The 25,618-nt window shown below is 45.9% G+C and overlaps 1 protein-coding gene across 1 annotated transcript in view; it reads left to right on the top strand.

Moving 5' to 3' along the window:
- Positions 1-660: 660 nt before the first annotated feature.
- Positions 661-25,618, top strand: part of UBR4 (ubiquitin protein ligase E3 component n-recognin 4) — a 57,259-nt gene continuing 32,301 nt past the window's right edge. The window contains exons 1-36 of the mRNA XM_027720551.2: positions 661-792; positions 1,251-1,321; positions 1,446-1,593; positions 2,095-2,322; positions 2,520-2,690; positions 2,787-2,969; positions 3,590-3,748; positions 4,348-4,500; positions 4,805-5,032; positions 5,804-5,961; positions 6,964-7,135; positions 7,262-7,463; positions 7,729-7,892; positions 8,096-8,312; positions 8,700-8,916; positions 10,290-10,322; positions 11,429-11,492; positions 11,959-12,093; positions 12,412-12,577; positions 12,810-12,947; positions 13,389-13,510; positions 14,105-14,216; positions 14,707-14,837; positions 14,968-15,145; positions 15,338-15,442; positions 15,935-16,072; positions 17,069-17,237; positions 18,122-18,218; positions 18,637-18,744; positions 19,220-19,336; positions 21,021-21,230; positions 22,153-22,302; positions 22,972-23,199; positions 23,298-23,376; positions 24,119-24,361; positions 25,264-25,432. Of these exons, the coding sequence (XP_027576352.2) occupies positions 661-792; positions 1,251-1,321; positions 1,446-1,593; positions 2,095-2,322; positions 2,520-2,690; positions 2,787-2,969; positions 3,590-3,748; positions 4,348-4,500; positions 4,805-5,032; positions 5,804-5,961; positions 6,964-7,135; positions 7,262-7,463; positions 7,729-7,892; positions 8,096-8,312; positions 8,700-8,916; positions 10,290-10,322; positions 11,429-11,492; positions 11,959-12,093; positions 12,412-12,577; positions 12,810-12,947; positions 13,389-13,510; positions 14,105-14,216; positions 14,707-14,837; positions 14,968-15,145; positions 15,338-15,442; positions 15,935-16,072; positions 17,069-17,237; positions 18,122-18,218; positions 18,637-18,744; positions 19,220-19,336; positions 21,021-21,230; positions 22,153-22,302; positions 22,972-23,199; positions 23,298-23,376; positions 24,119-24,361; positions 25,264-25,432 (5,495 nt within the window). The remainder of the gene's footprint in view (positions 793-1,250; positions 1,322-1,445; positions 1,594-2,094; positions 2,323-2,519; positions 2,691-2,786; positions 2,970-3,589; positions 3,749-4,347; positions 4,501-4,804; positions 5,033-5,803; positions 5,962-6,963; positions 7,136-7,261; positions 7,464-7,728; positions 7,893-8,095; positions 8,313-8,699; positions 8,917-10,289; positions 10,323-11,428; positions 11,493-11,958; positions 12,094-12,411; positions 12,578-12,809; positions 12,948-13,388; positions 13,511-14,104; positions 14,217-14,706; positions 14,838-14,967; positions 15,146-15,337; positions 15,443-15,934; positions 16,073-17,068; positions 17,238-18,121; positions 18,219-18,636; positions 18,745-19,219; positions 19,337-21,020; positions 21,231-22,152; positions 22,303-22,971; positions 23,200-23,297; positions 23,377-24,118; positions 24,362-25,263; positions 25,433-25,618) is intronic.

Genomic DNA, 25,618 nt, shown 5'->3' with positions numbered 1-25,618 from the left:
AGGCAGCAAACTTCCCTGTGGGATGGGTCTGGCCGACATATAGGGCCCTCAGTTCCCCTCAAAATGGAGTCACCAATTACAATAACCCTTCTCTTTTTCCTCTTACCTGTAGTTGTAACAGAGCCAGTAGACCAGGGGTAACCAGAAGACCTTGTAGACAGATCTTCCTCCTGACTGTCCTCCATCAGATTTTCTGAAACCAGGGCCATATACCTGTTTTTTAAGGGCACCCTGGCAGGTGAAAGGGGTCGAGAGGGGGTGTTTTTGCCTCTACGACCAGGCACCTGTTTCCATTCCTCCCCATCCATATTGTCCGTTCTGTCTGCCTGATGGCAGGGGGGGCTGGGCTTCACCGCCTCCTGCTGGGCTTCCTTAGGAATCGAAAGGGTGTGACTCCACCAGTCAATTTCCCTTTCACTCTCCCTTATACTTCTTAGCCTTTCCACCTCTTCCTTTAGCTCTGCCACCAGACATAGCAAATCATCCACCTGCTCACATCGTATGCAGGTGTTTCTCACGCTGTCCTCTGGTAACAGTTCTAGGCTCAAACAGTCTATGCAGCCAGAGGCCTGAGTGGCTGCATCCCTTTTAGAGGGTTCTGTCTGTATTGACACCCCTCTACTGGTAATAGGAGCAACAGCTTTCATTTTTTTGGGAGGCATGACTGTGTTGAGCTGTGAGAAAAAAAGCCGCAGAAATAACTTAGGCTTCTGCCCTGCCTGTTTGCCCTGTCTATGGGAACTGCCGTGCCACGCCCTCACTGACGTGCCACGCCCCTGTTTGCCCACTCCTGTGTGGGGTGTGTGAGCGAAGGTCGCTCACGCTCTCTTGGAGGCTCTTATTATGCCTCCCCTATCACCTGCTAATGAGCCTGACCCCTCCCACTCACCTTAATTGGTTCCGAGGAGGAGCCAAGCCTGAGCAGCAAATGGCCTAGTAGCTCTCTTGGAGGCTCTTATTAGATAAGACTTTGAAGTGCTGTTGGCTAGGGAAGAAAAGCTGTTATAATGCATTGTTTTAATTTTGTTGTACCAACATTTTTGTTACTGTTTCTTTTTCTTGTTAACCCTTTCATGTTATTATAATATGTCACCCTCTTTTTCATGTGGTTTGATACCAGCTGCCTTCTCTTAGCTCAGTGTTGCTATTCTTAAAATGCACATTTGGTGTCTGAGGAATTTATTCTGTACCATGTACTTTACTGTAGCTGCAGTTGCAGCGCCTTTTTGAAACAATTTTCTTCTCTATAGGATGAAGATTCTCTCTGTAATAAACTCTGTACCTTCACCATCACACAGAAAGAATTCATGAATCAACATTGGTAAGGATCTGAAATTTGTGTTCAGAATTTCAGCCTGATATTCCTGGCCATTGAGAAGGAAACCAGTGTGGTTTGTGAGCCTCAAGCAGTGTCTTTCATAACTCACCTGGCTTATTTTGGGCAGGTACCACTGTCACACTTGCAAGATGGTTGATGGGGTTGGTGTTTGCACAGTTTGTGCTAAAGTTTGTCACAAGGATCATGAGATTTCTTACGCCAAATATGGGTCGTTCTTCTGTGACTGTGGAGCCAAGGAAGATGGCAGCTGCCTGGTAAAGTGTTTTCATGTCCTCAGCTTTTAAAGTCTTTTGCAGTTTTCTGTTCTGCAATAAGTTATGTCAGGGTATGAGTGTGTAAGAGTCATAAGACTTGAAGGTATTTGTTTTATAATGACCCTTCAGAATTTACAGCTTGCCTGGAAATTAATGTTTTTGCACTGAATAAGAGCACTGGCAAATCTCTGTCCCAGTGACTCCTGGGATTCCACCTACCTTTACAGAATTCGCTACACAGCAAACAACACCTTTTCCCATGTTTTCCACTAGCAGCAAACAAAATAACTATATCTTAATTATGGAGGCTTTTTAATACTTGAGTGGAGAGTGACATGTAGGATGCTGTTTTGTTGTATCTTTAGAATTGCAGTCTTAAGAGATTTGCACTCTATTTCTTTAAAATTACATTAATCTTGCTACTATTACAGTCTGTATTCATTTCATTAGTAGTCAAACTGAGTCTGGTTTAGGCTCTTAGCATTCCTGTGTCATTCCCAGGCTTTGGTGAAGAGAACCCCCAGCAGTGGGATGAGCTCTACCATGAAAGAATCCGCCTTCCAGAGTGAGCCCAGGGTGCCTGAGAGTGTCATTCGCCATGCCAGCACCTCCCCTGCTGAGAAAGCCAAGGTCACCATCAGTGAGGGGAAGGGCCCTGACGAAGAAAAACCCAAGAAGAGCAGCCTGTGCAGAAACGTTGAGGGCTGTCGAGAGGAGCTGCAGTCCCAGGTATGATTATCTGTTAAACAAAGATCATTTATGGTGAGGATCTTAGGCAGAATGTGTTGGTTATCAGCCAAGTTGTTTGATTTTTATGATAAGAGGAGTCATAAAAAGGGTGTCAGGCTTTAAAAAGTGGTTGATGTGTAGCTGTTATGAAGGCTCCCATAGGAGCATTTTGTTCCTCACTTATCTCTTTCTTGTAGGCCAACTTCTCCTTTGCACCTTTGGTGCTAGAGATGCTGAATTTCCTGATGGATGCCATCCAGATCAACTTCCAGCAAGCTTCAGCCATGGGGAGCAGCAGCCGTGCCCAGCAAGCTCTCAACGAGCTCCATACTTTGGACAAGTCAGTAGAAATGACAGACCAGTTGATGGTGAGACTAAAGGAGTGATTAGATTATGGGGGGAGGACGGTCACTTTTTATAGGGCAATTCCAAGTGGTTTACTTTGGATGCTTTTACTGACTCAGGTGCCAACTCTCGGCTCTCAAGAAGGTGCTTTTGAGAACGTGCGCATGAACTACAGCGGGGACCAGGGCCAGACGATCCGGCAGCTGATCAGCGCCCACGTGCTGCGGCGCGTGGCCATGTGTGTGCTGTCCTCCCCGCACGGCCGGCGCCAGCACCTGGCTGTGAGCCACGAGAAGGGCAAGGTGAGCTCTCCAGCTCTGCAGGGAACCCTGCATTCTGAGGGAAAATGGAACAGCGCTGAACAACAGGCAGAATGTGATTTGTTCTGCCTCTCTGGAGAACTGGATCTTCTGTGTCGTATTGCAGCTTAGGGAAGCCTCTCTTAGAAAAAACTCTTCAGGGAAAAGAGTTCTTGCAGTGAGAACAGTGAGAACAACTCACTACAACTACCTAGAAGGAGACTGAAATGAGGTGGGGGCTCATCTTTTCTGCCATGTCTTAAGTGAAAGGATGAGAGGAGAAAGGCCTTAAGCTGTGCCAAGGGGAGGTTCAAATTAGATACTAGAAAAAAAAAGTCTCTGCAAGAGTGGTCAGGCATTGGAATAAGTTCCCCAAGGAGGTAGTGGAGTCACTGTCTCTGGAAGTGTTCAGGAGGTGTCTGGATATGGCACTTGGTGATGTGGTTTGGGAGTGATCAGGGTGGTGCTGGGGTGGCAGTTGGACTCGATGATTTTGAAGGTCTCTTGCAGCCTTGATTCTGTGATTCTGATTCTGTAAATGTGGGGACACATTCATAGAGCTGGAATTGAAGTGCCTTATTCCCCTCAGTTATAACTGGATAACAGTTCATTTTGTGGTGCAGATCACAGTCCTTCAGCTCTCAGCATTGCTGAAACAAGCTGACTCCAGCAAAAGAAAACTGACCCTCACCCGCCTGGCGTCCGCCCCCGTTCCCTTCACTGTCCTGAGCCTCACTGGGAATCCCTGCAAGGAGGACTATCTGGCTGTGTGTGGACTGAAAGTAAGTGCCTCCCGAACCCTTTCCCAGGCAGCTGGAAACATCAGCTCAAAGCCAGCTGTCTTTCTTTTCTCTGAGGAGCTGGCACAGAGCTGCCTCCAAAGTTCTGTCACTAATTTAGCTCCTGAATCACTTTCCTATTCGACAGAGGAAGCAGAAGAAGCAAGAGCTGTATGAATAATATGATAAATGAGACAGTGCCTTGAAATATAGTACTTCTTATTGTATTTAGGCCAGTTTTACGTAAGACAAGAGCCAAGGTTTAGTCATGTCAGACTTAGTGTGCTAAAACTAGTCTGTAACAACCAGTGTTCTTTGGCAAGGACTCCTCTTTGTATTCTCCCAAATTTAGATTCAGCTTTCCCAGTGCAGAATCCACAGATTTGTTATTTAGCTGAGAAACAGCTGCACTCTGTGGTTTTGGTTTTGTGTTTTCTTTACAAACGATCACGTAATTTATCTTTAATGCAGTAATTTTAGATTCTCGCTCTCTGAATCATTATTGGCATAAGAGAAATGCTGACTTTTAACTCCATTCTTGGCTTCAAATGTTTATAAAATGCTTAGTTCTAATATTTGACCAATTTTTTTCATTACTCCAGGACTGCCATGTATTAACATTCAGCAGCTCTGGATCAGTCTCTGATCATTTGGTACTTCATCCCCAACTAGCCACTGGGAATTTCATCATCAAAGCTGTGTGGCTGCCAGGATCTCAAACAGAGCTTGCCATTGTGACTGCAGACTTTGTGAAGGTATGTCTGCTCATAAGCTGTTGATGATATATCTTACTTTCATACATCAGAGCCTGGATCCTTGTGGAGTTGCATGTGGAAGAATGTGATAATATTCTTAGTTAGAAATAAATTGGAAATATAAATTTGGCTATTGTTGTTGCAAGAAAAAGCAAAACTAAAGAATCCAAAGAGTAGAACAATTAACTATAACATCTAAAAGGATTCCCTTGTCTCAGCTCTTGTCTTGTTTTGTATTGTGGTAGTTGATTATTGCCTTAATTCTTCTGTGTCATAGTAATTATTTTCTTGGTTCTTTCTACAGATTTATGATCTCTCTGTAGACGCCTTGAGTCCAACTTTCTACTTCCTCCTACCAAGTTCCAAAATCAGGGATGTCACTTTCCTTTTCAACGAGGAAGGGAAGAACATCATAGTGATCATGTCCTCAGCTGGGTACATCTATACACAGCTCATGGAGGAGGCCAGCAGTGCCCAGCATGGACCATTCTATGTCACCAATGTGCTGGAAGTCAACCACGAGGACCTGAAGGTGCTGGTGACTTCCCTTTCTCTCTGTTTTTTTGCATCTTATATTTGAAGGCAGAAGTTTCCTTTTCTTTTTTCCTTCCTTTGAGCCCCCTTATCTAGATCAAGGAGCTTGCTCATTCCTTTAAAGAGAGAAATATCCTTGCAGTGAAAGGGGGTGGGGGTGAAAATTAAACCCCTTGATCCTTTCATCTAGAAAATAGAGCATGTTTTCCATGGCTGGCTCTGAAGTCATGCCCGGCAGGATTTCTCAGCAGGGAGATGGCTGCAGAGCAGTGCAGTTCTCGGAGCGAGGCACTCCAAAGGTGCAGGAACAGAATGGATAAATCACCACTGCTGGGGCTGCAGAGCTGCAGTGAGCCTTTGTTTCTGGTCTTGGGGGTGACTTGTAAAATCTGTCCAGTGTTTTTACCCCAGCCTGTTTCAAAACTGGAAAAGATGAGAAGACAGCCCTCAGGAAGATCTTTTATGAGCTGGGAACAAGGGGAGTGCTCCGTGTGAGACTGTCACATGGCGTTCAGGCTCCCAGCTGAGGGTGTTACCTACAGCCTACGGGTTTGCAGGCTCAGCATCCCTTTCCAAAGCCTTTGAAGTGTCTGATGGATGAGTTCACCCAACAGTTCAGTTTAGAAAATTGTCGTTTAGTGCTGTGTTCTCTTGCTGGTGGGGAGGAGAGGAGGCCTTGGGAATAATTCCATCATAAATTTAAAAGCCTGACGGTGTTTTGCGGTATGTGAGTTTATGTTAAATGTTGTCATTTCTCTTGATCCCACAGGACAGCAATGGCCAGGTGGCAGGAGGAGGGGTGTCAGTGTATTACTCCCATGTGCTGCAGATGTTGTTCTTCAGCTACTGTCAAGGCAAATCCTTTGCAGCCACCATCAGCAGGGCCAGCCTGGAAGTGCAGAGGCTATTCCCAATCAACATCAAGAGGTGAGGCTCATGTGGAAGACTCCCCTGAAGTGTTTATTTCTGTTTATTATTAATAAATATCACTCATCAACATCCCAGCTCTGAATGGCCAAAGCTTGTGCTGAAGATCCTCTTTCTGACTGATGATTTCCTGCTACTTTTCGTGGTGCTTCTGCCCTAATGGACTTTGGTGATGCTTTTGAGTCCCTTCCAACTTGGGATATTCTAGTTACGGGATGGTTTGAAACAAGAACTCGGTGTTTCAGCAGTGGGGCATGTCTGCATTTTGTCTTCCCACTAGGATTTCCCAGCAGGAAGGTGGCTGCAGAGCCATTGTGCTGCACAGTGTGGAGCTGCTCCTGGTGCAGCCACTGGAACTGATGGGATTACCCCCCCTCACTGAGGCTGCAGAGCAGGAAACCTTTGTTTCCTTTTGCCACCAGTACTGCTGTGGACCTTGTGCACTGTGCATATTAAGGCTTATTTTCAGACTCCCTTGAGGGAAACCAATCTCTTTTGCTATGAATGTGGCAAGAAAAAGCTGTTCTGTCATGTTTTCTGACAGAGCTGGGCACTTAGACCACAGACTCTTTACTAGCCTGACACAAAACCACTGTCATGAGCAGGCTCTGTAGAAGGCTCGTTCCAAGAGCTCCCAAGCCCCAGTCAAGTTTGACTTAGTCTTTTTGCAGCTCTATTTTTATTTTTTCCGGTGAGCAGTCACACAGATTCTGCTGGTTTGGCCTTTGCTTAGTGCTGCTGGGTATGTTGTAATGTGTAACTGTTCATCTGTTCAGATAAAAACATTGCTGAAAGCCATTTTAGAATTGCCTCCTTGGTTTGGGGCATAAAATGTTGCCAAGTGTTCTTCCTCAGGTTTGCAGGGTAGGGATCAGGCTGTGAATTGGAATGCTTGAATTCCTGCTGAGGATGGAGCTTTAACTGGTTTGAATGCTGTATTTTGTGTGTTTTCGCTTGTGCTGCTTGTTAAATTAATGTCACTGTGCCCTTCATCTCTTGCAGTTCTAATGGTGGGAGTAAGACTTCTCCAGCCCTGTGTCAGTGGTCGGAGGTGATGAACCATCCTGGCTTGGTGTGTTGTGTTCAGCAAACCACAGGTGTCCCGCTGGTGGTGATGGTGAAGCCAGACACCTTCCTCATCCAAGAGATTAAAACCTTGCCAGCCAAAGCAAAGGTTAGGCAGAATTCCCTATGGTTTTGGCCCTTAAAATGTGTTTTCTTGTTGTTCCATCAACCAGATCTCTAATGCAAAGAGTTTTCCTTCAAGCAGCAGTTGCCAAGTCCTTGCCTTGCTTTGCAGATCCAGGACATGGTGGCCATCCGTCACACAGCCTGCAACGAGCAGCAGAGGACCACCATGATCCTGCTGTGTGAGGATGGCAGCCTGAGGATCTACATGGCCAATGTGGAGAACACCTCGTACTGGCTCCAGCCCTCGCTCCAGCCCAGCAGCGTCATCAGCATCATGAAGCCCGTCCGCAAGCGCAAGGCAGCTGCCATCAGTAAGGGGCTCCTCACACAAGCTGTAACAAATGGAGGTGCAAAGATTGCTCAGCATCATCCAGATACTTAAAACATTCACTTCTGACAATTACCAGTTAACCCGAGGGCTAAGGACTGGCTAAGTCTGGGTGAAATGTTTCCGTAAATATACGTAAAAATATGTACAGACATCTGCGAAGGAGGCAGGTTCCTTCTGCAGCTCTTTTACCACATTTCTGCCAGTTTAGAATGTATTTCATCAGGACCCTCTCTTTTCCCTTCCAGCAACTCGCACATCCAGCCAAGTGAACTTCCCCATTGACTTCTTTGAACACAACCAGCAGCTCACAGATGTGGAGTTTGGAGGCAATGACCTGCTGCAGGTGTACAATGCTCAGCAGATAAAGCACCGCCTCAATTCCACGGGCATGTACGTGGCCAACACAAAGGTAAGTGGGGCGATTCGGGGATTCTTTTGGGCTTCTTGGGTGATATCATTGCTCATATTGACAGCATGCTGTGTCTTAGGAGTCTGCTTTGTTCAAATGAACCTGTACAAATCCTGTAATTAGGAAGCAGTGGAGACACCTCTGTACAGAATCAGATTCTTGGCTTGAGAGTGAATTTTTGAGCTGTGATTTGTCTTCTGCAGCCTGGGGGTTTCACCATCGAAGTGACAAACAATAACAGCACAATGGTGATGACGGGCATGCGGATCCAGATCGGCACCCAGGCCATAGAACGAGCTCCCTCCTACCTGGAGATCTTTGGCCGCACCATGCAGCTCAACATGACCAGGGCCCGTTGGTTTGACTTCCCCTTCACCCGGGAGGAAGCCTTGCAGGCTGACAAAAAACTCACCGTCTTCAGTAAGTCTTTGTTAATTGCTTAGTTTGACTTCACTGATGGTTTTGTTTGGGTGGGTTGAAACTATCCTGCTTCACCTCACAGTAGGGAATTTCCACAACCTGTTTGACTTGACTACAAAAACAGTTTGAGGGGTGAGCCCTGAACACTTAATAACTTTATTTATGGCCCAGTTTCTTGCTGCAGTGAATGAATGTTCGGTAGCTCAGCTCGATAATTTTGTTTTGAGGCAATAGAGAAGGAAAATGGCCTTGGAAAGGAGATGACTCTGTGAGTGGCTATGTTTTAATGACACAGTGTAATCGCTGTCCTGGCATTGAGAGAAGGCTTGTTTGTATTCAAAAGCAATGGCTCTATTAGTTCTTAAGAAATTTCTCTCATTACTGCAGTTGGGGCTTCTGTGGATCCTGCTGGAGTCACCATGATGGATTCCATAAAAATTTATGGCAAAACCAAAGAACAGTTTGGATGGCCTGATGAGCCCCCCGAGGACTTCCCATCTGCTTCAGTGAGCAATGTTTGTCCCCCAAACCTGAATCAAGGGAATAGCACTGGAGACACAGAGTCAGCTGCCCCTGCTGCTGCCAGTGGGACTGTCCTGGAGAGGTATTTCCACAGTCTTTCCTTTCTTTCTCCTTGAAAATGCGTGGTTGCTCTGGAGGGGACTTAGGTGCACTTGTGTGCTTAACTGGGAGAACTGAAGAGAATTAGTAAAATTGTTCTCACTGTCTTACAAAGCAACAACTGAAAAGTCAAGGATTATCTTGTAAGGAGGGTTTGTGCTCACTCTTGATTTCTCTGGTGGAGTAGATGCATAGATCTGTGTGCCTGCTTTGCGTTGCCAAGTTCATTTGTTTCAGCAGCCTTGGGGAGCTAAAAGAGATTTCTACTGCCTTGGTACATTCTTTCATTTCAAGCTGGCCCTTTTCATTCTCTGGAGCTCACAAAAGTCAGGCCTCTGAAGTTAAGCTCAGTTTTGAGGAGGGCTTTGTGTGTGACCCTGCTTTAGGCTTGTGGTTCCCACCAACTTGTCTTGTGGCCCATGTGTCTCAGACTGAGCTGTTGTGCTGGAGAAAGTGTTGGGTTTTTTCTCAATATCCCTACTGAGAGCCAAACCCCAGGGGCAACCAGGACATATATTTAGTACAAGAAATAAAACTTGTGTTCTGTTTTATATTCATCCCGTGTTCTTCCTCTGAGCTTGTGCAGTCTGTGCATAAGAGTTGTAGAAAGCCTGGCAAGCAGCAAGGACAGGAGGGAAACAGAGCAAGGGGGAACTAGCACTGCTGAAAACTGAGCATTTTAAAGGGATATGCTGCTCAACTGTGAGGAAATGGTGGTTAATTTTTTCTGACTGAAATTCTCAGGTAAAGGGTCAGAGCTTGAAGTGGCAGTTAGCTCCAGCTGAAGGACTTGTTCAGCCATCTTTTAATATTTTGGCTAATAGTTCACGGGAGTTTTTTCCCTTGGTTATTTTCCCTTTACTTCCCTCCTCTGCTGTGACATCCCCACAAGATGTCCCTCTCAACACAGACATGCGTTTTCCAGAGCAGTGGGGATCATAGTCTAAAAATTCAGATCCAAAAAAAATATTCTTAATATTTGGTGTTACAGAACGCAGTATGGTTACCTTCTAAAGGGCCTCCTGAGTGGACACAGCTAATGGCAGTCAGGAGGTAGCTTTTCTGTCAGGCACCAAACCAGAAGTTTGGTGTCTATATTTAAATTCAAGCTTGGGTGGTGCTTTAAGTGATGCTTGGCTTCTCTGTGCAGGTGCCCTGGATCTCCTTTCTTTGTTTGGCTTTAGCCCAGTGTGTGCTGCCCAGGTAGAGAGAGCTGTGCTTAGACTGAGTGTGCAGAGCGCTCTCCTGGCTTCCTGATCCCCCCATTTAATTTGCCTTTTGATTAGAATGTGTTCTAGGGAGTTTTTCTGTGAGCTTTACACATTTTTTTTTTCCTTTTTCTTTGCTCCCCCAAAGTTCTGACACTGAGTCCCTAACCACCCTGGACCGGTTAGTATCCATCCTTTTCTCTGCACGAGTGCGTGTGTGTCAGAGAGACAGAACACATGGTGTGGCTTTTGTTGACTGGGGTTTTCTTTTTGTTTTCTAAGTGACATTTGCATGGCAGATGGTTTAGCCAATGTAAAGATCAGGTGGTTTGCAGATTTTTGCTGTACGCAGCATAACTGTTGCTTGTTTGACAGCAGACTCCTCTCTCTGCTTTGTTCCTTCCTTGCGCCTTCTTATCCCACTTATGTTCCCTGAGAGCTTTCCGGAGGGTGGCTGTGGGTAGGGGGTTGTTATTTATCACCACCAGACCAGACAGTTGTTCCCTCTACCTCGTACCCAATCCTACAGTGCTATTTCTCCCCTTAATGCTCTCTCTTCCCTCCTTTTTCCTGTATCTTCCTGCTCCTTCTGGTGTGTCAGATGGCATTTCAGGTAGTTCTACCTGGAGGCACGGAGTGCTGCTGCAGGGACATTCAGCACTTTGCTGCCAGTTGTAAATCAGCTTTTCCCTCGGGGCAAATGTTTTACCAGCCTGCATTCCTTCTATCCAAACTTTGAACCTCAGCATCTCTCACTTGGGTCAAACCCAGTACTCCAAGTTAATTTTCCTGTGGAATATTTTGTGCTGAAACTCCAAATTAGAAAGAGCAACCTGTGTGAAAACAGCAAGCGAGTAGAATCTTGCTCCCTTAGCAAAGTCGGTTCCGCTTTTTCCCATGTGTCATAGCCAGCCTTGATCTGCAGTCATCTGTACGTCTGTGGGCCATGGTGAATTGGGACTGTCAAGACAATCCAAGTTATCCCTGCTGCAGGCTGCGTAAGGAAATGTTTTATCCTCTTTGGGAGAGAAAAGCCCCTGTCTTTCAGCTGTGGATTATTAAAGCAGTCCTAAGTTTGTCTGTGAGCGTGAGCCAGGTTTAACTCTGGTCTGTAACACAATGAAATGATATGCATGGTGCCTGTGGCAGGTTTTATCATGCTTTGATTTTGTACTTGGCATTCGTTAGCTGTCTCTGAGCTACTCATGACTGTAGCCTGCATAAAGCAAAGTGCTAAGGAGAGAGAAGGGTTGCTGTACTCAAGCCCGCTTTCCTTTCTCCCTTCAGGCTAGTAGTGAGTTCTTTAGAAGCACTGGAAAGCTGCTTTGCTGTAGGACCAGTCAACGAGAAGGCAAGTAACTTTCTGAATACACTCTTGAGCTTTGCGAGCTGGGGGAGGAGGGGCGAGCTCAGCACTTACCTCCTGCAGCCCCGGGGGCCCGATAGGAGCAGAGCTGCATCCGTTTTGCTCAGAGCACTGATCTGAAAGTTGACTTAGCCAAAAGCATTTGAAACTAGTTTAGAATGACAATTGGTATTTGCATTTAGCGCTGGTGGGCTTTTTGTGCTGTAGGGTGACCTCGTTTACAAAAACAGAAGGGTAGGAAGCCCATAAATCTCAAAAGGACTTTTCTTCTGTCGACGCGTGAAATGTCTGTTAAATGTCAAACAGTAAATTAAGGGAAGCTATCGAAAGAGTATTGAAGGAAGGCAGAAACTGGCAAGGAGGGGAGGGAGCTGCAGGTACACTGGGGAATCAGACTCATGTATCACCTTCATGATAAATATACTGAATAATGGGTTTTGTCTGTTCTTAGGAGAAGAATAAGATTGCAGCTCAGGAACTGGCTACGATGCTGCTGTCCATGCCAGCTCCTTCCAGCGTGCAGCAGCAAACCAAGAGCCTCTTGGCCAGCTTGCACACCAGTCGCTCAGCCTACCATAACCACAAGGTAAGGAGGTGCAGGGATTTTGGGGCTCCTCTCACTTGTCCGTTTATGCTTGAGGTGCGGCACGGCCCTGGAAAGCCCTTTCGCCATGCAGTATAAACTATAAACCTGCTGGCTAATTTCCCTTTAACTCCTGCTACCTGCCTGGCTGGCTTTTGTGTTTCACCAAAACTCTATGATTTCTTAGTATTAGTTGTCCTTAGATGACAAGAGTTAAAGTAGCGAGTGCCGAACTTCCCCAGAATCTGTCCTGTGCTTGTACTTCAGCTGCTTTGTTGAGTCAGTTGTTTTTCTTTGCCCGTGTTATCTTTCACTTTATAGGATCAAGCACTGCTAAGCAAAGCCATTCAGTATTTGACTTCCTCAACCAAAGAAGGAAAGGACCTTGATCCTGAAGTATTCCAGAGGCTGGTCATCACTGCTCGATCCATTGCTATTATGAGACCCAGCAATCTGGTCCACTACACTGAATCAAAGCTGGAAACAGGTAGATAAGTCTATAATTTTCTTTAACTTACCGTTGTCATAATTGAAGCTGTCGTAGGGTTTTGGGTTTGGTTATGACAGGGACTGTATTTGACACATTTCTTCGGTGTATGATAGTCCTCGTAATGAGGACATCAGAGCCTCTAACAAAAGCCATTTCAAATAAACTTGATGATACCTTCGTTAAAGCTTTCCGCTGCACATATCTGACACGTGTTTTTTAATCTGTACAGAGAGTGAAGAAGGGCAAGAGGTCCAGAAACACGTGGAAGGAGAGGGCTGCACGTTTATTACCCAGCTGGTGAACCACTTCTGGAAGCTCCATGCATCAAAACCCAAAAACGCCTTCCTGGCCCCTGCCTGCCTGCCAGGTGTGCCGCTCTTCCTTTGCTGTTGTCAAGCTTTTGAAGGATCCTATTTTAAGTTGATAAACAGAGAAATTTGGCTTGTTCCAAAGGAGGCTTAAGGTGCTAATGATACACTGAGTGCTTTCTGATGTACGGCTGCAAATTCTACTCCAAAGCTTTTGTTCTGGAGTACTTGTATTGTGTCAGTAAAAAGGGACTGGTGATTGATTTATCTGCATTTGGCTTCATGGGTGGTGTTAGAGGATATTCATTGGTGGTGGTACATAGAGTTCACAGTATTACATTAGACAGACAAGACTGGCTCAGGCTGGATTGAAAATCAATATATTTGTGGTGTGAACATTGTTCCGCGAAGTCTACAAACAAAAGATCCTTCTGCAGTGTCTCATTCCGTGTTGAAATAGAGAGCGAGCTGATTTCAGTCCTACTTTTATTCCTCCTTAGGTCTCACTCATGTTGAAGCCACAGTCAATGCTTTGGTGGATATTATCCATGGATACTGCACGTGTGAGCTGGATTGTATCCATACAGCATCCAAGATCTACATGCAGATGTTACTTTGCCCGGTGTGTCTCTTGCTCTGCTGTGCTTCAGCCTGTAACTGTGCCAGGGGAGGTTTAGGTTGGATATTAGAAACAACTTCTTCATGGAAAGGGCTGTCCAGCCCTCGCACAGGCTGCCCACTGGAGTGGTGGAGTCACCATTCCTGGAGGGATTTAAAAGATGTGTACATGTGGCACGGGGGGGGACATGGTTTAGGGGGCTTGCAGTGTTCAGTTTATGGTTGGACTTGATCTTAGAGGGCTTTTTCAACCTAAATGTTTCTGTGATTCTGTAATTACGTAAAACTAAATACAGGTAGAATGAGAATACATAGTACAGAATCAAAATAGAGCTGTTCAGCCCTAAACACACAGCCAGAAGTGAATGATGGAGAATTTCTCTCTCTTTGTATTTTAGTAATGTTTGTCACGTGCTGCATTTGGAATTTTAAGTGTTGCTTTATGGCTCTTGAGGGAAACAGGGAGTTAAGGCAGTGACTTGTGTCTTACATGAATCATGACCAACAGAGGGGCACAGGTGTTTTAGCCATCTTCCCAAATACTGTGAATAAGCACTTACAGCTTAAGAAGTTTAATGATTAACTGTTAACCCTCTAGGATCCAGCAGTGAGCTTTTCTTGCAAACAAGCTTTGATCAGAGTGCTGAGACCACGGAACAAGCGGAGACACGTCACTTTGCCATCCTCCCCTCGCAGCAACACTCCCATGGGTATGGCAGATGCATTCCCCTGCCTACTTCATGCATCAGAAAAGACAGGAAAATAAAGTAGTCTTATTATAAATTGGGACTAAAATCAATCTTTCTCCTTTCTTTTGCTTTGTCTTGTCCCCTAAATGCCTTTTTTAACATTTTATTTCATAAACTGTCACCTCTTCTTTGATATTCTGGGATGCAAAGAGGACATTTCTCTGAGGTATTCCCCGTTCAGTGATAGGGAAATCTGATTATTTTATTTAGGGGATAGTAATCCAGACTTAGTAATTTTGTGCATGTTTTCAAGTTCTTATAAATCAGAGATGTGTGCAAACCAAAAGTAGGGTATCAGAGCTCCATCCAAGAGATGTTTATTGATATTGAAGCAAATTGTGGGTGTCATGGAATCTATTGGTAATTGGAGGTAGCTTAGTTTTTCCCAGCATTAATTGTTTGGGCTGATGTGAGGAATTGTGCATTTATTAATGAATCCTTTGTGACTCAGGAGATAAGGATGATGATGACGATGACGACGCAGAAGACAAGCTGCAGAGTTCTGGGATAGCAAATGGTGAGCACATCCGACAGGAGAGCCAGGAGCAGAGTGAAGTTGACCACGGGGACTTCGAGATGGTGGTGAGTCCAGAGGTTCTCTTTGGAGCCTTTTAGGTGTGCTAGGACTTGAATTTAATTCAGTTCTGATAGATCAGTTTGTAATGCTCCATTACTGGTTTGGGAAAGCTCTTGCTGTGTTTCCTCTCCATAGTCTGAATCCATGGTTCTGGAGACTTCTGAGAATGTGAATAATGGGAACCCTTCTCCACTGGAGGCTCTTCTGGCTGGAGCAGAGGGATTCCCTCCTATGCTGGATATCCCTCCAGATGCAGATGATGAGACGATGGTGGAATTGGCTATTGCCCTGAGCCTGCAGCAAGATCAGCAAGGTAAGATATGGGTGCCTTTGTCAGGCGAAAAGGGAAGTGGAATATGGGGAAACTGGGAATGAAACAAAAGCAAAGCTGTTGGTGTTACCACCAATGACCCAAAGACAGTAGAACTATGAAATGTACAGAAAATGCCAGAGTTAACATAATTCCATAAAAGAAGGACGCTCATGACTGGTTCTGTCCTTGCAGGGAGCAGCAGCAGTGCCCTTGGACTGCAGAGCTTGGGACTGTCTGGCCAAGCCCCCAGTTCCTCTTCTCTCGATGCCGGGACGCTCTCGGATACAACAGCATCAGGTAACTGTTCACTGCGAGGAATTGACCTCTTCCAGATTTTGACCTAAAAATGGCTTTAAATTGGTTTGTAAATATGGTTTTGAAGAGCCACTTCTTACTGTTGGCTTCTTGTATTTTTGACTGTATTTATGGCCTTTTCCTACTTTGATGGACTCTCAGTGTAGACTTTTGAGGAAGTGATTTCCTCGCCTTAAAAGAAAACAGCCAAAACAAAACATGTGCTCTATTTCCTTCGCATTTATAAACAGCCAGACATTGTTCATCAAATAACTTGCATGCCTCTGTATTTGATGAGAAGGTTTCCTCTCAGGATATCTCCCCTCCACTGCTCTTAGCAGGCTTAAACGTACCGAGTTCCCTTTTTGTTTATGGTTGAAAATCGACACAAAAACAAAACCAAATATTCATGTCTTTCTTTTCATAGCTTGTGTGTCTTTTGAAGTTCTCTCCAGGCAGTGTTTTTACTTGTAACAGCTCTCTTTATTCTCTTAGCTCCAGCATCTGACGACGAGGGCAGCACAGCTGCCACCGACGGCTCAACCCTGCGGACGTCGCCCGCGGAGCACGGCGGGAGCGTGGGCTCGGAGAGCGGCGGCAGTGCCGTGGACTCCGTGGCTGGGGAGCACAGCGGTGAGTGGCTCCTGCTGCACCAGCTCTTCTCTGCTCTCCCGGGGCTACCACAGTGAGAGGATGTGGGTAATCCCTGGCAGAGAAGAGATCTCAGTTCCGAGTAGCTGCTGCCATCCATCATTTTATGGTTTCTGCCAAAGTGCCGTACAGACCAAGCGTTTCCTCGCTTTTTGTGGTTCTGTAGAAGTGTGGAGTCAGCAGTGGATTTGGCTGACCTGTACAATCATGGAATCATGGAATGGTTTGGATTGGAAAGGACCTTAAAGCTCATCTCGTCCCACCCTCTGCCATGGGCAGGGACACTTCCCACTATCCCGGGTTGCTCCAAGCCCAGTCCAACCTTGGACACTTCCAGGAATTGGGCAGCCACAGCTTCTCTGGTCATCCTGTACTAATTCTTCACTCACCACCCTCTGAGTAAAGAATTTTTTCCTAATGTCTAATCTAACCCTGCCCTCTCTGAGCTTAAAACCATTGCCCCTTGTCCTGTCACTATCTACCTGTATAAAAAGTCCCTCTTCCTCCTTTTTGTAAGCCCCCTTAAGATACTGAAGGCTGCTATGAGTCTACCTGAAGCCTTCTTTTCTCAGAATGCAGTAGCCTAGAGCAAGACTGAGAGAATTCACTATACTGCTGGTTAACTCTGGATGGGATAGTATTAATTTCTCTCTTTTTATCAAGGGACTGACACCTGGGTAAAATAATCACAGATAAATAGTTGTCTGCACTGCCCATCCACACCTTGTCTGACTCGGTTTAAGTTACTGCTGTGGGACCAGTTCAATTTGGGCCACAAAGATGAAGATGGCAAATGAAAGAATGGCAGGAGTGTGAAGCTGCATCTGGAGAAATGATTCTCTTGTAGCTTTATGAAGAGAGCTAAAGACCCCTTGACTCCTATTTACAGTTCAGCTGTGCTGGTTGCTGTGAAGCAAGCCAGATGCGTGGTCAATCACTCTGACATTGTGTTTCCCTGTTTTTCTCTCTCTTTCCCAGTGTCTGGCCGAAGCAGTGCCTATGGGGACACGACTGCTGAGGGCCACCCGGCTGGGCCAGGCAGTGTCAGCTCGAGCACAGGCGCCATCAGCACCACCACGGGCCAGCAGGAGGGAGAGGGCTCTGAAGGGGAAGGGGAGGCTGAGGGGGATGTCCACACCAGCAACAGGCAAGGGGCTTTGCTTTCCTCTTCTGGAATAACACGTCTGCTCTGTGCTTACACTGTAGAGGAGTGGGCTACAGGTGCTGCAATTCATGGTGGGTTCCTTGTGCTGGAAAATGAAAATGGAAAGTCAGAAACACAGACTAGAGCCAACTGACATTGCAAAAGCATGGAGTCCGTAAAGTGTAATATCCTGAGCTAGAATATTCTGAGCTGGAAGGGACCCACAAGGACCATCCAGTCCAGCTCCTGGCCCTGCACAGACACCCCAACAATCCCACCCTGTCCCTGAGAGCATTATCCAAACACTCCTTGAGCTCTGGCAGCCTTGGGGCTGTGACCACTGCCCTGGGGAGCCTGTTCAGTGCCTGACCACCCTCTGTGCAATCACCACATAACGTGGTGCACACACCCAGCATGTGTCCCACAGAACTGCTGCCTCTGTGAAGTGATGAGAGAGTCCTGCATGAGTCTAGTTAACAGAGGAATCACTACAATCTTGTGAGCTTGTGAAATTCACTGTTAGGAAAAAAGCGTGTACAAGTGTCCTGAGCACTTTGGAAACATCTGCAGTTTTTCATTCTATGGGAGTAGATGCTCAGTCACTTGTACAGAGTAGTGTGGGGCTGATTTGCAGGATCTGCTTCCAGGCAGTTGGATTCTGCAGGTGGCCAGGCTGGGCAGTGTAGCTCTGAAGTGAATAACTACATCCATTGTCAGATGCTCTGTATCTTGACATCACTTTACGGGGAAGCCTGAGGAAGTCCACTCCTCTTTGGGAGGATTTGATGCCCTTGGGATTTCTGTGGCAAATTGCAGTGCTCTGTTGGAGATGCTGCTGAGTCTGATATGTTTTGAGATGTGTCTGATTGCTGGCTCTGACTTCCCAGGCTGCACATGGTGCGACTGATGTTGCTGGAGAGGCTGCTGCAGAATTTACCTCAGCTGAGGAATGTTGGAGGGGTCCGAGCCATCCCTTACATGCAGGTGAGTGAGGAGGGTCAGGAGTTCAGCCTCAGTCAAACAGTTAATCACTACTAATACTTCAGGTTTCTGTTTGCACATGCTTTTTCCCTTTCTCTTTCCTGCCCAGTCACAATGTGTGTCTTTAAAGTGTTGCAGAGCATTCTTCACCCATAGATTTTTGCTGGACTTGTACCCTTTCTCAGTATGACTTTACAGCTGACTGATGACCCTGAGGGCTCAAATCATTGAACTCTGATGTATTTGGAAAGATCTTTTGGGTTTATACTGAATGTTCAAATTAGGGTGTGATGTCTCAGGCAGAATGTAGGAAAGAACATAGATAAGTCAAGATAAAATTTGTGCTGTTTTTAAAAGATAATTTATTTATCTTGGAAACATGGAACCTGCCTTGTAATAATTCTCTGATTTTTATTCCCAGGTAATTCTGATGCTCACAACAGACCTAGATGGAGATGATGAGAAAGATAAGGGAGCTTTGGATAACCTTCTGTCCCAGCTGATTGCAGAGCTGGGCATGGACAAAAAGGTGTGTGCACGTGCTCTGAACTTGCTCTTTCTAGACAGGGTTTCTGTCCATGGAGGAATTAGATGTGTGGGGGTCATACAAACACAAACACTGCTGTGTGGATGAGTTCAGGCATTTTACTTCTCTTGCTTTACTTCACATAAAGTAGAAAATTACGTGAGTGGAACTCTCACAGTTTCCTGTTTTTGGCATCCACGAATGAGCATGAAAATTTGTTTTGCTTGAATTAAACTCTGAAAACAACCATGATCAGTGATGTATGGTTGACATAGGTAGCTTTTCATTTGTGTGGGACTGTTTTTTGGCAGCCAGGCCACTGTTTATGCTTCTGTTAAGGCATTTGTGCTTCCTTTTTAGTATTACTGCTTGAAGTTAAATTTGAAATGCTTCCTGAGGACCAGAGCACTGAACTTGAGAGGCTTGGGTCACTGCTCAGCTCTGTGATTGAACAAGCAGGATGTGTCTGTTGTTGCAGGATGTGTCTAAGAAAAACGAGCGCTCTCCTGTGAACGAAGTGCACTTGGTGGTGATGAGGCTACTCAGTGTGTTCATGTCCAGAACCAAGTCAGGATCCAAGACTTCCATTTGTGAGGTATGTTCTCCAAACTGCTTTGTCAGGGGATGATTTTCTCCCCCTCTGCTCTGCTCTCCTGAGACCTCACCTGGAATACTTTGCGCAGTTTTGGGGCCCCCAACATAAGAAGGACATGGAACTGTTGGAGCAAGTCCAGAGGAGGAGCTGGAGCACCTCCCCTATGGACACAGGCTGAGAAAGTTGGGGATGTTCAGCCTGGAGAAGATTGTATGGAGATATCACAGCACCTTTTGGTGTCTGAGGGGGCTACAGGGAACCTGGAGAGGGACTCTGCATCAGGAACTGGAGTGCCAGGACAAGGAATGGGATCAGATTGAAAGAGAGAAAATTTAGGTTAGATATATGGAGGAAATTCTTCCCTGTGAGGGTGGGGAGGCCCTGGCACAGGTTGCCCAGAGAAGCAGGGCATGTGGTCTGCCCCATCCCTGGAAGTGTCCAAGGCCAGGTTGGAGGGGGCTTGGAGCAACCTGGGATAGTGGAAGGTGTCCCTGCCCACGGCAGGGGATGGATGGGATGGGCTTTAAGGTCCTTCCAATCCAAACCACTCTGGGATTCTATGATGCGCTTGGGGGTCTTTTGTTCATCATAAAAGATCTAAAATCTGCTAACTGAAATAACAGGTCTAAGACTGAAAAAACACTTCAAAGTGCTTTGGAAAAATTTATAAGAAATCTGTAACGTTACTTGACTCTTGTGGAAAAAAATCTCTGAAACTCAGAATGGAGGAAACAGACATGTAAAGACAACTGGATCCGCTTGTTTTGTGCAGGGTTTCAGACTGAGCTCGGGGCAGCACGTTAACGATGTTATTTAAAACGGTCAGGCAGATTTTTTCCCTTGCATCTTACCAGTGCTGAAGGGGTTAAAGAGGATTTGTAATGTGATTATTGGAAAGCAATATGCTGCTGTGTCAACGTAAAAGTCGCTAAGAGGATTCCTTAGATATTTGTTGCTAAAAGGTACAGTAATAAGGCATAAAAAGCAGTATGTGTGGTGGGAAGGAGATTAATAAAAAAGCATAGAGGTTAAAAAATTTAGTCTGAACTGCATCAAATTTTAATGAGCTTATGAGCTGTGGGGTTTGTTTGGATTTACAGGGCTCCTTTAATAGTTTTATTTACAGTAGCTTTTTCTCCAGCCTTTGTTATTCACTTGAGCTTCCCACAGAAATCAAAGCTCCTCGTCTCTGAGAATGCAGGTGGAGCAATACCTGGGTGGAGCAGAGCCTGTGAGCGGCAGCTGCAACAGGGACTCTTTCTCTACCAGAATTCATGCCCAGCTGGCCAAAACCCAGATAAACAAATAGAAATCCCAACTTTAAAAAAAAAAAACAAGGAAAAAAAAGAGAAGGGAAAAAAGCCCTAGTCGTCTAATCCATAGCAGAGTGGCCTCTGGCACATGTGTCGAGGGGAGATTAGACTTAAGAGGAGATTTTATTTGTTTTCCTTTACTAAGCACTTGTTCAAAAGAGTCTCTGTAAATATTTGAGTTGCTTTTCATAAACACAAAAAAACCCCAAAAACTCCAACCTCAAACAAACTCCAAACTTAAAAGCTGCCTGCAAAGTTTCATCAAAACCCGCTCTCTTATCCTCACTGTCAGCAAGTGCTGTCTGGTGCTCCCAGCTCTTCCAGCTCAGGGTTCTCCGCTATGTCACTGATCCACCTCCTCTCTGTTCCAGTCTTCCTCCCTCATCTCCAGTGCCACTGCTGCTGCCTTGTTGAGCTCTGGTGCTGTTGATTACTGTCTGCATGTGCTGAAGTCGCTGCTGGATTACTGGAAGAGCCAGCAGAATGATGAGGAGCCAGTAGCCACCAGCCAGCTCCTGAAACCTCACACGACTTCTTCTCCCCCTGACATGAGCCCTTTTTTCCTCCGCCAGTACGTGAAGGTGAGTCCTGCCCTGTGCTCTGAGCTGTATTAAAGGGTGCTGCACAGAAGCAGGGAAAAGCATCCTTGCACAACTAGTTTTCCCTGAGTAGTGCAACCAAAATCCATTCTCTTAGTAGTTACAACTGGGATTGCTCTGAGCTCTCCTAGAGCAGCCCAGCACACTGTATCTCTTGGTGCACTCCTACACCAGCAGTTCTGTGGAGCTGCTGTCACTGTTCCTGGGTGAAGTGTTAATCCTGAAGGGAAGCTTCTCCGTCCTGTGATTCCTTGTGCTTGGCAGGCAGAATTCCTGAAGCCTTTCTGGCAAAGTAGCTGAGCAGTGGATGGGATTTGCACACTAAATCCTAGACTTGTTCCACTACCGTGGTGTCTTTATGCCAAGATGCTGGGGGGGTTTGATGTATGCACAGGTGCAGTGAAAAAAGCCTAATTAAATGTAAGAACGTCTCCTAAGTTGAAAGCTCATATGTTAAAATGCCTAATTACTCCAGACCAGCTTGGTGCATCCTCATAGTTGCGGCCCAGTTCAAGGCCTAATGTAGGTATATTGGCCTCGTTGTATTGATCAGCTGGAAGCATTTCTTTTGGTTGTGAAGAATTCTGAATCCATGAACCAGGATAACAATCATTATTAAATATTGTATGTGTGTGAAAGAAGTAAATCCCTGCTTTAATAAATATAGAATCTAAATGCAGATTTCTCATAAGGACTGTGTTGGAATTTTCATTAATATGATTCTTAATGCCACAGTCCCCAAACTGTCAATTCCTAAACTATCAATTGACTATCAAAGGGAAAAGTGCAGAAAAGCTTTGTTTTTAAAAAAATCAATAAGTGCACCCTGTCACTTGTCATGGCACCACACTGGGAGTGTTCAGTGCCAGAGCCTGGGGGATTGATGGGTTGCTTCTGCTTTCAGGGTCACGCTGCAGATGTTTTTGAGGCCTACACTCAGCTCCTGACAGAGATGGTGCTGCGGCTGCCCTACCAGATCAAGAAGATTGCAGACACAAACTCCCGCATCCCACCTCCCATCTTTGATCACTCCTGGTTCTACTTTTTGTCCGAGGTAGGCAAGAATGTGCAGATTTTTAACAAAATAGTTCCAGTAAGAATTTCTTTCATGGGAGAGATGAGCTTTTGCAGAACTGGTCTCACATCCATCTCGGATTTTCAATCCCCTTGAAAGAAGGTGAACCCCTGACTTTGTGTTGTTCCTATTGAACAGGAATCTATGGGAAAACACACATGAAAAATTAGGTTGCTATTATTTTCTGGAACTCAGTGTTTGCTGCCACAAAGCTCAAAGAGAAAACCTTCTCTGAAATGGTAAAATGTAACATCATGTTTGGCTGTTGGTACTGAGTCCTTAAAAATATCAGGAAGATATTTGGAGTTTTTATCTTTTCCATTACTTTGGTTTGCTTCCTCCTTGAGATAACAAGTTATCTTACGTTTACACAAGTATGAGATAGGATTTCTTAATTAGGCTTGTTTAGCTATTTATTTGAGGTTGTAGATGACAAGGAATGGTTTTCAGCAGTGGTTTCAGGATGCTGCAGTATTGCGGTGCGCTGTTTCTACTGCCTGTGACTTACAGGTGACTGTGAGGTACCTTAAATCTGTTGGATTGGTGAATCCATCTCCCATATCTTTTCTTTTTGGAAGAAAGCACACGTTTTTGTTGGCCAGGTGTCCCCTGGTGAGTCCTGTGCTGACATGGCTGTTCTTTGTGTAGTATCTGATGATCCAGCAGACTCCATTTGTGCGCCGCCAAGTCCGGAAGCTCCTGCTCTTCATCTGTGGCTCCAAGGATAAGTACCGGCAACTCCGGGACCTCCACACCTTGGACTCCCACGTTCGTGGGATCAAAAAGCTCCTGGAAGAGCAAGGGATTTTCCTTCGAGCCAGCGTGGTGACGGCGAGCTCTGGCTCTGCCCTGCAGTACGACACCTTGATCTCCTTGGTGAGGAGAAGTGCTGCTGTCCCAGGAACAAGGGCGGGTTGTGTTGGTGTGTCGGGAAGGCTGATGGGATGTGTGATCCTGTCCTGTTGTCCTTTCAGATGGAGCATTTAAAGGCTTGTGCAGAGATTGCCACACAGCGCACGGTGAACTGGCAGAAGTTCTGCATTAAGGATGACTGTGAGTTCTGTCTCTGGGGGTGTTTGAATTAAAGGTGACTGTGAGTTCTGTCTCAGGGGGTATTTGAAGGAGCAGAGGGGGAGGCCTTGGTGTTGTGGTTTGAATCAAGGCATCTCAGATGGGGCAGCTCAGCAGAGAAGGGGAGACACAGCTGAGAGTTTTGAGTAGGACTGAACTGCTTCCAGTACTAATTATCCCAGTGCCCTAATTGCATTTAGTCCTTGGCTAAAGAGCACAATATGGTGTATTGATAACTTACAGGAATAGGAGATCTGTGTTCTCTTCCTTGTGCTGCCATTATTCCAGCGTTTAATTTGGGATGAACCCCTTTACCTTGGTGTACCCCCACATGTTAGGATTCTGTATTGTAGGGACAGGAAGGTTCTGTGAGTTTGGTCCTTATGGTCAAAAGATTTTTTGGTTTAGGTTGGGTTTTTTTTGCCTTTTTTTAAAGTCAGGCTTCAATGTCCTGAAGCTGTGTCAGGAGAAGTTTAGGTTGGATCTCAGGAAAAGGTTATTCCCCCAGAGGATGGTTGGCACCGACCAGGCTCTCCAGGGCAGTGGGCATGGCTCCAAGGCTGCCAGAGCTCCAGGAGCATTTGGACAACGCTCTCAGGGACAGGGTGGGATTTTGGGGGTGTCCTGTGCAGGGCCAAGAGTTGGACTCGGTCCTTGTGGGTCCCTTCTAGCTCAGGATATTCCATGATTGTAGGATTCAGATATTTTCTTCTTTCCTCCACAGCGGTTCTCTATTTCCTGCTCCAAGTCAGCTTCCTGGTGGATGAAGGAGTGTCGCCAGTTCTCCTGCAGCTCTTGTCTTGTGCTCTGTGTGGCAGCAAAGTGCTGTCTGTGACTTCATCCTCTGGATCATCAAGCACCTCTTCCACCTCTGCTCCTGCAGCATCAGGCTCTGGGCAGGCGGCAACACAGAGCAAATCCTCCACTAAAAAGAGCAAGAAAGAGGAAAAGGAAAAGGAGCGAGAGGGTGAGCTGTAGCTGGGCCTGTCCTGTGGTGGGTTTAGGGAGGAAGTCTGCTCCTCCCAGCCTCTCTTACTGTTTAGAGAGAGCTGCTTTGTCTTGTGGTGATAAATCCCACTGTTGGGGAAGGGTCATGGACTGTGGCACTCGCAGGCCGCAGCAACAATTAGGAGAGAAGAGCAATTTCACCATATGTAGACGGGAAAGGGGCAAAGATGAAGCTCTGTGCCCTAAGAGTTGGGCTGAAATTGAGTGCTGAAGACTTCCCAACCCCCCCATGTTTATTAACTTGAATGGGCTTGAAGTTGTCTAATGGAAGTTACTTCATCTAATAATGAAGTAGCTCCCACTTAACCTGCCTGTCCTGGGTTGTAGGAGGCTGAAATGCTCATGAGGATTAAAACAAGTCCTGGAGATGCACACCCAGTTAGTTCTGCTCTTCAACGATTGTGTTCAGACTTGTTTCCTCTGGCTGCCTTGGAAGCTCTGTTGGAACCAGGGCTGCTGCTTAATGAATATCCACAGTCCTGGGAAAGTAATTAAGCTTTCCTATAAAAGTCACGGGCATAAATTCTGCCTTGGCTTTCCTTCAAGGAACCATTTTGGCTTTCACTATCAGATGGTTCTCTGTCAGTCATTTTAGTGCCTCATGGTCAATCCTTTTCTTTTTATCAGGATGTGTAGCACATTTCTCACTTCCTTAGTGGCAAGTTTTCCAGCATTTTTTTCTGTTAGTTGGGAGAACTAGGTTATATTTTTGAAAAAGACGGGAATGTTAAACTTGCTTGATACCCAAAACACAGCAATTTGTCCCCATTATCCTCTCTTTGTGATGTATAAAATAGGAAAGTGACCTGACTCTGAGATACTGCATTTATCTTGTTTCTGAAGTGTTCCTTGTGCCCGCAGGGGAGGGTTCAGGCAGTCAGGAAGATCAGCTGTGCACAGCTCTGGTGAACCAGTTGAACAAGTTTGCTGACAAGGAGACCCTCATCCAGTTCCTGCGCTGCTTCCTCCTGGAGTCCAACTCCTCCTCGGTGAGGTGGCAGGCCCACTGCCTGGCCCTGCACATCTACAGGTGAGCTGGGGCAACGTGGCCTTGGCAGGCTCAGCTCTGTCCTTGTCCTTGTCTCTTGAAGGAAGCTGGAGCCTGCAGGTTATTGCCTCCCCTGGAATTGCTCCCATCATTTTGCAATTCTTGGTGCCGGAGGTAGAAGTCGTGACTTATTCATGATTAATTTGAGTTGTGTTCTGCAAGAAGCAT

This window comes from Pipra filicauda, unplaced genomic scaffold (genome assembly GCF_003945595.2).
Source record: "Pipra filicauda isolate LSUMZ 115617 unplaced genomic scaffold, ASM394559v2 scaffold388_size762695_pilon, whole genome shotgun sequence".
In the NCBI taxonomy this organism is placed as follows: domain Eukaryota; kingdom Metazoa; phylum Chordata; class Aves; order Passeriformes; family Pipridae; genus Pipra; species Pipra filicauda.
Note: the sequence above shows the minus strand (reverse complement) of the source record. Positions and strands in the feature narration are given on the sequence as shown.